Source organism: Neoarius graeffei, chromosome 16 (genome assembly GCF_027579695.1).
Source record: "Neoarius graeffei isolate fNeoGra1 chromosome 16, fNeoGra1.pri, whole genome shotgun sequence".
In the NCBI taxonomy this organism is placed as follows: domain Eukaryota; kingdom Metazoa; phylum Chordata; class Actinopteri; order Siluriformes; family Ariidae; genus Neoarius; species Neoarius graeffei.
This window is the reverse complement of record NC_083584.1, coordinates 13196716-13208746: the sequence shown is the minus strand read 5'-3', so window position 1 is coordinate 13208746 and position 12031 is coordinate 13196716. Positions and strand designations below refer to the sequence as shown.

The following is a 12031-nucleotide window of genomic DNA, read 5'->3' as shown; positions in this document are numbered from 1 at the left end:
TGGTGTGGTGGTTAGTGCTGTCGCCTCACAGCAAGAAGGTTCGGGTTTGAGCTCCGTGGCCAGCAAGGGCCTTTCTGTGCGGAGTTTGCATGTTCTCCCCGTGTCCGCATGGGTTTCCTCCAGGTGCTCCGGTTTCCCCCACAGTCCAAAGACATGCAGGTTAGGTTAACTGGTGACTCTAAATTGACCGTAGGTGTGAATGTGAGTGTGAATGGTTGTCTGTATCTATGTGTCAGCCCTGTGATGACCTGGCAACTTGTCCAGGGTGTACCCCGCCTTTCGCCTGTAGTCAGCTAGGATAGGCTCCAGCTTGCCTGTGACCCCGTAGAAGGATAAAGTGGCTAGAGATAATGAGATGATATGAGATGTATTTCGAGAGGGAGGTGGCGGGGCAAATGTAGAAGGCCTGCAGCTGATGGAAATCTGTGTGTCATCTGCATAGCAATGAAAATTCAAACCATGACAGGGATACCCTATTGATAGTGAATAGGAAAGGTCCTAAGACAGAACCCTGTGGGACACCACAACTAATGGATGCCAAGGAAGATGTACTGGACAATACTTGGTGATGGAAGTAAAGTAAACTGCTGTCTATCTGTAAGTAGCAATGACAGACCATTTTTAAAAGTAGCTGTCATAGTGTTGTGTAATGTATCAAATTAAAGAGCGTGAAGATCTGAATTTAAAACTTGTTTAATTTTGTAAATATGTCTAAACACATATTTACATCATCAGTTTTTCATTGGCTAATCAGACACAAGGTACACCACCATTCTTGCTGGAGCAGTTGGAGGTTAGGTGCCTTGCTTAAGGGCACTTAAGCCAGTCCTGCTGGTCCAGGGAATCAAACCAGCAACCTTTTGGTCCCAACGCTGTTTCGCTAACCATCAGGCCATGGCTTCCCCAGATGAAATATATCAATGAAATTGGTACATCTTTTGTGTTTAAACATATAAGCCAGACTTTAGCAGGTACGATCACTTTAAATTGTGGACACCAAGCATGACTAATGATGGAGGTGCTCAAATGCGCTGTCTATAAGAGGGTCAAACTTGTTAATTCTCTTGAAAACAGTATTACTGATATTTATACACCTTCTCATTTTTTCTCCATGAAAAAAAGGAAAATCATAGATTTTTAGGAAGGATACAAAATTTTCCTCAGTGATCCAATCTTTTGCAGGTGCTAGACAGCAAAATGTTCAACCAATTTTACTGGAAAAACAAAACAAGTCAACATGAGAGATTCGACCACTAGGTGGGAATCATGAGTTTCAAGCCAATTGAACCAACACTGAGCGAACTGGAAGCAACAACAAAACACACGGATCGGTGAAGAATACCACTGGAAAACCCAAGATGGCGGCGCCTGTGAATTTGGTGCACTGCATTACACAACGTTAAAAAGCGTTTAAAGTAAAAGCTCATCACAACACCGCACAAAATTAACAATATATTCCATAAATATGTTATTTATTCTTGAATCGACACTAGTTTTATGTAGATTAAACACTTTTAAATGTCTTTAAAGGCCAAATGGAAACATGCTGTTCTCCCATAGAAACATATGGGAGGTTCATCAGTGCAGCAGCGTGCTGTCGAGCCTACTTTACGATATGATTTTAAATAGGAAAAGGCAGAATTAATAATACCAATAGCAGAGAGACAGGAGAGAAGCAGTTCGTGACAGACAAGGTCAAAATCACAGCTAAGGTCCAGAAGAAGAAGGCTAATATATAGATTTAGGCACTGCCGAAAAGCGGAGCTCCCATCTGTTTCTGGGTTATAGAATTTTCTTATAGCCAGTCTCTTTTGTTTTATTTCTTTACTGGCTAGCACTGGCCACTAGGCAGTGTGTATGACTGGTAGTTACTAACACTGACCACTAGGCGGTGTGTATGACTGGTAATGACTAACACTGACCACTAGGCGGTGTGTATGACTGGTAATTACTAACACTGACCACTAGGCGGTGTGTATGACTGGTAGTTACTAACACTGACCACTAGGCGGTGTGTATGACTGGTAATTACTAACACTGGCCACTAGGCGGTGTGTATGACTGGTAGTTACTAACACTGACCACTAGGCGGTGTGTATGACTGGTAATTACTAACACTGGCCACTAGGCGGTGTGTATGACTGGTAGTTACTAACACTGACCACTAGGCGGTGTGTATGACTGGTAATTACTAACACTGGCCACTAGGCGGTGTGTATGACTGGTAGTTACTAACACTGACCACTAGGCGGTGTGTATGAGTGGTGGTACACATACACGGACAAACCACAAAAAATCGACTCGATGGGTTTACCATTTTTTCTTAGGTATGGTGCTCCGCTCGCGTGGGCCAAAGCTCCACTATTAAGTGCCCCAGCCTCAGCAGAGGAGAGGGGGTCATAAACTACCTTAAGAAATGCTGATTCAGTACTATTGGTTGGGCGAAAACTGGGCTGAAATTCAACCACAAATCAGAAAACCATTGGGACGGTAAGGAAAATGCAAATAAAAAAAATAAAGAAAGCAGTGATTTCTAAATTTACTCTGACTTGTATTTCATTGCAGACAGAATGAACCTAAGATATTTCATTTTTTTCTGGTCAACTTCATTCCATTCCTGCGTTTCAGGCCTGCAACACATTCCAAAAAGCACTGGGGCGGGGCAATTTAGGGCTAGTAATGAGGTAAAACAATTAAATAATGATGTGTTTTGAAACAGATGATGTCAACAGGTGACTATAATCATGATTTGCTACAAAATTAGTATCCAGAAAAGGCCTAGTCTTTGAGAAGTAAAGATGAGCTGAGGATCTCCAGCTTGTCAACAAATATGTGAGAAAATTATTGAAATGTTTAAAAACAATGTTCCTCAAAGAAAGCTAAGAAAGGATTTGGATATTTATTCCTCTATGGTGCATAATGTCATTAAACAATTCAAATAATTTCAGTGCTTAAAGGGCAAAGGGTCCAAGCCTAATCTGAACACCCGTGATCTCCGATCCCTCAGACGGCACTGCATCAAGAACGGTCATTCATCTATAGCTGGTAGAACCACATGGGATCAGGATTACTTTGACAAAACTTTGTCAAGCTCTACAATACAATGCAGAGTTACATCCACAAATGCCAGTTAAAACTTTACTGCGGAAAAAGGAAGCCTTATGTTAACTGTGTCCAGAAGCGCCGTCAACTTCTCTGGGCTCGGAGGCATCTGGGATGGATCATCACACAGTGGAAATGTGTATTGTGGTCAGATGAATCAGTATTCCAGGACTTTTTTTGGAAGAAATTGACACCATGTGCTCTGGATCAAAGACGTAAAGGACCATCCAGACTGTTATTATCCAGATTATTCATAGCAAGATGGGACTGTAGCTGGCTGGCAACAACCCTTTCAAGAAGTTTTGCAGTGTATGGTAGATTAGAGAGCCAATTATAGTTACTAAAATCAGATGGATTGAGACCAGGTTTTTTAGTACTTCAGTGACTGCTGCGATTTTTAAAGCAAGTGGGACATTACCAAGATAAGGGCTCTGCTAATCAGATGAGAAATGGGCTCAGCCATAATGGATATCAGGGTTTTTTTTTATGAGGGGAGTTTTTTATGGGAGAAGGGTTTAACTGACAGTAAGATGAGTTTCAGTTTTTAATTTGCTCAGCAGCAGTTAGAGGAGCAGTAAAAGTGAAAGATTATAGAAAGACAAGAACTTCAGGAGAGGAAGAGACAGTGTTAGAGAAGTAGTTGTAAACACAGTTGATTTTATCATGTAAAAACTGTAGGAAAGAGTCACATAGTTCTGCAGAACCACTCAATCCAGTAACAGATGGCTGAATAATTTTGTTATTAATAGAAAAGAGCAATTTAGGCCTACTGGTGGCACTGCTAATAGCAGAAGACAGGTAAGATGCATGAGCAACATTTAAAGCAGTTTTGTAAGCTTGTGAGTGGACGACAAGACCAGTTTTGTTTTTTTTAGCTCATCCGGCTGTAGGCCAGGCCGGATGAGCTTATGTGATCATGCGTCGTCCGTCCTTCGTCTGTCCACAATTTACAAAAATCACTACTCCTCATACAGGATTGATTGGATTTTGATCAAACTCACATACAGTGTTCCTCAGGTGGGTGAACATAAAAGTTGTCAAGATGGTGGTGCCACCTGTCATATTTACAATTTTATGGCCGTCTGAAAATTTTGGGTGATTCGTCACATTAAATGTTACTCTTTGTAAACTGCTGGGACGTTTTCACTGAAACTCACCCAGAAGACTCTAAAGACATATTGCAAGAGTTGTTCACCAGGTGGCACCACCTACCATGGATGAGGCTACAGAGGGGTCATATGCAATTTCACGAAAATCGCTACTGATTGGATTTTGATCAAACTCATATGGAATGTTCTCCAGGTTGGTACGTATAAAAGTTGTCAAGATGGTGGTGCCACTTGTCATATTTAACATTTTATGCGTGTTTGAAAATTTTGGGTGACTCATCACACCAAACGCTACTGTTCGTAAACTGCAAGGATGTTTTCACTGAAACTCACCCAGAAGACTCTAAAGACATATTCCAACAAGAGTTGTTCACCAGGTGGTGCCACCTGACATGGATGCAGCTACACAGGGGTCATATGCAATTTCACAAAAATCGCTACTCCGCCTACAGGATTAATCGGATTTCAAACTCACACACAACAGTGGCTGGTATGAGCGACAGCCTCTTTGAGGGTTTTTTTTTTTGTAAAGCCTCTCCAGAAGCCGACCTGCTGTTTTCATTATTCAGAGCTTTGGCATGAACCAGGGGAAGGAACGAGAATTAGGCACAAGCCGAACCTTCTGGGGAGCAAGAATTTTTAAAACTGAACAGACAGGAGAGTTGTACAGAATGAGACTCTCAGAGGGGGAACAATGAGGAGTCAAGTAATGAGGAGAGAGAAGAGGCAGAGAGGGCAGATGAGAAAGTATTCAGATCAATAGATTTGAGATCCATGATTTTAATTTTATCTTGTCTATGTAGGATGACTGGTAAGGAAAAACAGATTTGAATGCGATAGTAATCTGAGATGCCAGACAGAGACCCAGAGACAGAGTCATCAAGCCCAGAAGTACATACTAGATCAAGGGTATGACCATGGACATGAGTGAGGAAGTCAACATGCTCCCTAATGTTAAAGCATTCCAAAGTAGCTTTAGATTCATTTGCACTAGCAGACTCAGCATCGACATGGACATTGAAATCACCTAATAACAGTACAGTTGAGTTAGGGCTACTGATTAACGTGAGCAACTCAGTCAGATCAGAAGAAATCTGGGGAGTAATTTGGGTGGATGGTAGGTAAGAATAAGATTTAGGGGCAGTCATTTTCAAGGCAAGATATTCAAATGACAAAACACTGTGTAGGTTAATGGTCACAGTTTTCAGCATGTTCCTGCATGCAACAGCCAAGCCACCCCTTCTACATGTGACATAGGGTTAGGGGGAAAAAAACATAGCTGAAGGGAGTGAGCACATTAAATTGTTTGTATTCATTCAGAGTTTGCCAGGTTTCTGTGATCAGCAGCATGTCTAGAATTTTATCTTCAATAACATCTCTAAGTGGGCGGCACGGTGGTGTAGTGGTTAGCGCTGTCGCCTCACAGCAAGAAGGTCCAGGTTCGAGCCCCATGGCCGACAAAGGCCTTTCTGTGTGGAGTTTGCATGTTCTCCCCGTGTCCGCGTGGGTTTCCTCCAGGTGCTCCGGTTTCCCCCACAGTCCAAAGACATGCAGGTTAGGTTAACTGGTGACTCTAAATTGACCGTAGGTGTGAATGTGAGTGTGAATGGTTGTCTGTGTCTATGTGTCAGCCCTATGATGACCTGGCGACTTGTCCAGGGTGTACCCCGCCTTTCGCCCGTAGTCAGCTGGGATAGGCTCCAGCTTGCCTGCGACCCTGTAGAAGGATAAAGTGGCTAGAGATAATGAGAATGAGAACATCTCTAAGCAAGGTGGCTTTACCATTAAGTGAATGACAGTTTAATAAGCCGAATGAGTAGGAATTGGCCAAAGGGTTATAGATATGGTTACAGTGAGAACTGTCCACAGATATCAAGGACTCATGACTTGTATTACAAGCTATGATAGTCAGTGTGGTGTGAGCAATTTGGCCAGAATTACCAAATGGATGGTATAGAAGTTGTGTAGCCCAGGTTCCAGGAGCATTCAGAAGAGCGTGGGTGTTGTGTAATTCCGAGCGACCTGCAGTAGACGTATGCAGCCGGGTCAAGCCGAGCATGGCAGTTTAGCTCTTGCAGCTGAGTTGGAGAATAAACCAAGTCCATGGCAATAAAAAAATAAACCAGTCCCAAAGTGTAGATTCTAAAGCCAAGCCACGACAAGCACACATCCGTCATAGCAAGCCACATTAAACAGAACCCAATATTAGCCTAATGTCTACCCAGGATATGAGAAGTGGGAAAACAAACCCACCAGTCACCACCACGAGCTGGCCTAGTGGTTAGCATGTTTGCCTCTCAACCGAGAGATCGCGAGTTCTACTTGCAGTCAGGTCATACCAAAAACCATCATAAAAATGGTACCTATTGCCATCTGGCAAGGCACACTGCAATACAGATGGGAGTCAAACTCTCACAGTTACCAGAGGATCAGCCCCCCACTGTAACCCTAGCTGTATAGATGAGAGGCCAAGGCTATAGAAGTAGAGATCGGTGCCACCTGGTTAGTACTGGGACAGGAGACTGCCTAGGAAGACCAGGTTCTGTCATGGGAGGGACCCCAAGCACCGCCAGGAGATCACATCTTGGAAGTTAGATTCTAAAGCCAAGCCACGACAAGCACACATCCGTCATAGCAAGCCACATTAAACAGAACCCAATGTTAGCCTAATGTCTACCCAGGATATGAGAAGTGGGAAAGCAAACCCACCAGTCACAAACTGCTGAGAAACAGTTAGTAAGTGAGAAGAAACTCACCTGCCCACTGAACAAAGGAAAACATGCGGAAAGCAGAAAAACATGTAAAACACTGACAGGCAAGGAACAGCAGCTAAACACACACAGTCTACCCTCGACCCAGAAAACACACTCCATACAAGCTCCAGTTGGTCCAAAATGCAGCAGGTGAATTCAGAATATTGCTTTTAACTCCGAATATTACTTTAAACTTCATTTTAAACTGCATTTTTATACTGTTATACTTTAATTGAAATGCATGACATTTTTACCAGAAAGTTCTCAGTACTGGCTCAGTATTAAAGTACCTTGTTCTCTGTTTGGCTGATGCCAGCGAGGAAGATGAAGTCAGCAATGAAGAGGCTGATGCAGAGGTGCAGGTGAATGGTGGTGCGGGTGCTTTGGATGGAGCGGACAAGCCAGAAGGTCAGTATGCAGATGAGGAGGCAGATTAGAGACAGCGAGAGTCCGAGCCAGGTAATCAGCCGAAGCTCAAACACATCCTATGACAAGGACATAGACGTAAACAAATAAATAAATGAGAGAAAACTGATGGAGATAAACATTAAGATTCTTTATAATTAGAAGAAGCAGCTAAACCCTTTTCCAAGGTTTAAATACTTTAAATTAAACATATTGCAGGATAATATTATTGCCCCATGCACACCACACACCGGCTGTTCATAGAGTGACATTAGCACAGCGAAGCTGCTGAGATGTGAGCATGAGCAGGTGGTGGAATTGGTGTTGGAGTCGTCCGTTCTGCAGCCTTGAGTAGACCACATACCACCTTCCTTCGCCGAGTCCCAGAATACACAGCTTACGTTCTTCACTTCTTTCTGCCAGAGAAAAAACAAACCAAGGAGTTAGAGTTTAAAGGGATATGGCATTTCACACAGACAGCCTGATGTATGAAAAGTGTATAAATCACAGGCAAACATGATAATTCCTATAAATGAATAAACAAACAAATAAACAAATAAATAAATAAACAAACAGTACAAGTTGCCTTTATGAATGTGATTATGGATGATGAATATGGAGTATTTCTATGTAAAATGAAATGAAATACAGTGTCAAGATCAGTCTATTTATTTTTCTCATGCAGTGTGATTTACCAAACCGACTGAGCCTGGAGAATAGATATGGTAATTAGTGTGACTGAAGAGCAGGTATTAAATTTGCAAAAGTTTTTTTTGTCCAGTTGAGGACAAAATTATACCCATTCTTAGTAAGAAAAAAAATAATTAAAAAATTGTATTTAAAAAAATTATAAAAATCAATTTAAAAAATAAAAATATATAAAACATAAAAATGTAAAAATAAAAATATAAAGTAGACATAAATATATAAAATATAAAAATAAAAATTATATATTACAATTTATATATATATTTTATATGATAAATATTTAGATATTAAATATTTTATTTATTATATTTATATAAAATTATAGAATTTTATATTAAACTTGATATGACAATTATAAATATATAAACTTTATATAAATTGAAATATAAAAATATACAATATATAAAAAGATTTAAAAAAATCAAGAAAAAATTAATTAATAAAAATCACGCATTCGTAAATTAATTAGCAAGTTTCCTTAAATGATTTTCCCAAAACAGCTCTTGTAAATTCCTTGTCCTTGGATCACGGTACATTTCCAAACACTTCCATCACTACATTTATGTTGTTTTGAGCATTTTGTTTACTTTGCTGTTTCTGTTCTAGTCCTTTCTCCCATCTTGTTATACTATTGATTGATTAACCTGATGTGTTCACCTGTTTTTTTGTGAAGCCTTGGGTGAGTTTGTCTAATGTTTCTGTCCTTTTGCTTTATTGTGCATTATTGTATCATTAAGCCGTGCTTTCATTTTTTTTTTTTAATTAATGCCTGGTTTTTAAATTTGTTCATGGATTTACCCGGTTTGATTTTTTAACCCCCCCCAATGCTATGTCTTGGCTCTTATCTATTGCCTCATCTAACTGCACAATACAGCACCCTATTAGTGCCTCAGGAATAATGTTAGTTTTGATTAATCATTATGAAATGTTTCTGATGATGGTCACTGATCCCAGTAATATGGCTGCATCTGTAGCCATACATAAAGTAATATCTTTTTGGTGCCTGAAGGCTACTCATTTCACAGAAAATGATTAATTCTGACTTCTCGGTTGTCTCCAAAGGAGGCTGAGATATCTAATGTGTTTATTCAAGGAAAAAAACAAGAAAAATTGTTGTTCAGAATAACAGTTTCTATCTGTCACAAAATTCAGATAAAAACACTAAAATAATCAGTGGTGCATTATTGCCTGATTAGCATATCATTGTTAGTGTGGTACCTGCAGGTGAGAGAAGTTGATTGTGATCCATTTCTTCAGATGAGTCGTGTTTGGGTTTGTGACTACGATCGTCACTACCTTTGAGATGAGCTTGAACTGATTTGCAGAGGTTTTTATTCCATTGACTGAGCTCTTTTCAAAAAAACTTTCCAGACCGGAGTACTTGAACAGGGATGCAGAGGCAAATCCTGTTTAACAATGTACACAATCAGACGGAGTGAGAGAGGATACTGTCTGTACCACTGTTCTATTCACTATTTATCAAACAAGTTTACACTGAACCAGACAATCTCATTTTATAGCATTACAGCTATTACAGTATGCATCAAAATACTGAATACATTCATTTATTTTCTTTATCCTCTGGTTTTCTTCTCTCTTTTTGAATAATTACACATCAATCATGCAAACTGAGTCCCAACACATACACCTTTCATACACCTGAGGATTCACCTGAGGGCAGGTATGAGTATAAAACAGGGTTTGTATTTCACCATGTTACTCTTAGGGTTGTCAAGTTTCATTCGCAAATGATACCGACTTTTTGACCAAATAACTAAGCTGAAAGAATCAATCACAAAATTGAAACGTGGAAGCCAAAACAATACATTTCCATTCATCCCCAAACGATTTCATGATTATCAAATGGTGCAACTTTGTGGATGCCAAACCATGTCACTGGAAGTGAGTCAGTGAATCCTTTCGCACCTCTTTCATTCAGCAAATCAGTGTTTGAGTGAGTGGATTCTTCAGTCTTTTTTAAGTTGATGTGTTTTATCTGTCTGAATCTCCCACCGATCTGTGAACTATGTACAGTGGTGCTTGAAAGTTTGAAAGTGGTGCTTGAAACCCTTTAGAATTTTCAATATTTCTGCATAAATATAACCGAAAACATCATCAGATTTTCACACAAGTCCTAAAAGTAGATAACGAGAACCCAGTTAAACAAATGAGACAAAAAATATTATACTTGGTCATTTATTTATTGAGGAAAATGATACAATATTACATATCTGTGAGTGGCAAAAGTATGTGAATCTTTGCTTTCAGTATCTGGTGTGACTCCCTTGTGCAGCAGTAACTGCAACTAAACGTTTCCGGTAACTGTTGATCAGTCCTGCACACCAGCTTGGAGGAATTTTAGCCCATTCCTCTGTACAGAACAACTTCAACTCTGGGATGTTGGTGGGTTTCCTCACATGAACTGCTCACTTCAGGTCCTTCCACAACATTTCGATTGGATTAAGGTCAGGTCTTTGACTTGGCCATTCCAAAACATTAACTTTATTTTTCTGTAACCATTCTTTGGTAGAACGACTTGTGTGCTTAGGGTCGTTGTCTTGCGGCATGACCCACCTTCTCTTGAGATTCAGTTCATGGACAGATGTCCTGACATTTTCCTTTAGAATTCGCTGGTATAATTCAGAATTCATTGTTCCATCAATGATGGCAAGCCATCCTGGCCCAGATGCAGCAAAACAGGCCCAAATCATGATACTACCACCACCGTGTTTTACAGATGGGATAAGGTTCTTATGATGGAATGCAGTGTTTTCCTTTCTCCAAACATAACGCTTCTCATTTAAACCAAAAAGTGCTATTTTGGTCTCATCTGTCGACAAAACATTTTTCCAATAACCTTCTGGCTTGTCCACATGATCTTTAGCAAACTGCAGATGAGCAGCAATGTTCTTTTTGGAGAGCAGTAGCTTTCTCCTTGCAACCCTGCCATGCACACCATTGTTGCTCAGTGTTCTCCTGATGGTGGACTGATGAACATTAACATTAGCCAATGTGAGAGAGGCCTTCAGTTGCTTAGAAGTTACCCTGGCATCCTTTGTGACCTCGCTGACTATTACATGCCTTGCTCTTGGAGTGATCTTTGTTGGTTGACCACTCCTGGGGAGGGTAACGATGGTCTTGAATTTCCTCCATTTGTACACAATCTGTCTGACTGTGGATTGGTGGAGTCCAAACTCTTTAGAGATGGTTTTGTAACCTTTACCAGCCTGATGAGCATCAACAATGCTTTTTCTGAGGTCATCAGAAATCTCCTTTGTTCGTGCCATGATACACTTCCACAAACATGTGTTGTGAAGATCAGACTTTGATAGATCCCTGTTCTTTAAATAAAACAGGGTGCCCACTCACACCTGATTGTCATCCCATTGATTGAAAACATCTGACTCTAATTTCACCTTCAAATTAACTGCTAATCCTAGAGGTTCACATACTTTTGCCACTTACAGATATGTAATATTGGATCATTTCCCTCAATAAATAAATGACCAAGTATAATATTTTTGTCTCATTTGTTTAACTGGGTTCTCTTTATCTACTTTTAGGACTTGTGTGAAAATCTGATGATGTTTTAGGTCATATTTATGCAGAAATATAGAAAATTCTAAAGGGTTCACAAACTTTCAAGTGCCACTGTACTGTAAGCCAAATGTGCAATCTCATGTATGCTTGGTCAAAATTCACCTCTCAATTGAGTCAATGTGTGCAGTGAATACCATTCAGGCTCATTCAGTAGACCTACAAGCAAGGCAAGCTGCAGACTGACTCAAGTTATGATAAAAGTCTCAAAAATGTCATCTCTGTCTCTGGGTCAAAATAGCCTTTTCAATTTGTTACTGAGCAAAGTACATCATCATCTCATCATCTGACATCCAGGAGGCTGGTAGCTTGCAGAGATACCTTTGCCCAGGCTTCCCTGTCGGCCAGAGCCATTTT

The 12031-nt window shown here is 40.2% G+C and overlaps 1 protein-coding gene across 3 annotated transcripts in view; it reads right to left on the bottom strand.

The window, feature by feature from the left end:
- LOC132900432 (adhesion G protein-coupled receptor E1) overlaps positions 1–12031 on the bottom strand; it is a 76578-nt gene that overhangs the window by 21060 nt on the left and 43487 nt on the right. For all 3 annotated transcript variants that reach the window (XM_060942522.1, XM_060942523.1, XM_060942524.1), the window contains 3 exons: positions 9296–9483; positions 7621–7785; positions 7255–7449 (listed from right to left, as the gene is read on the bottom strand). In XM_060942522.1, the coding sequence (XP_060798505.1) occupies positions 7255–7449; positions 7621–7785; positions 9296–9483 (548 nt within the window). The remainder of the gene's footprint in view (positions 1–7254; positions 7450–7620; positions 7786–9295; positions 9484–12031) is intronic.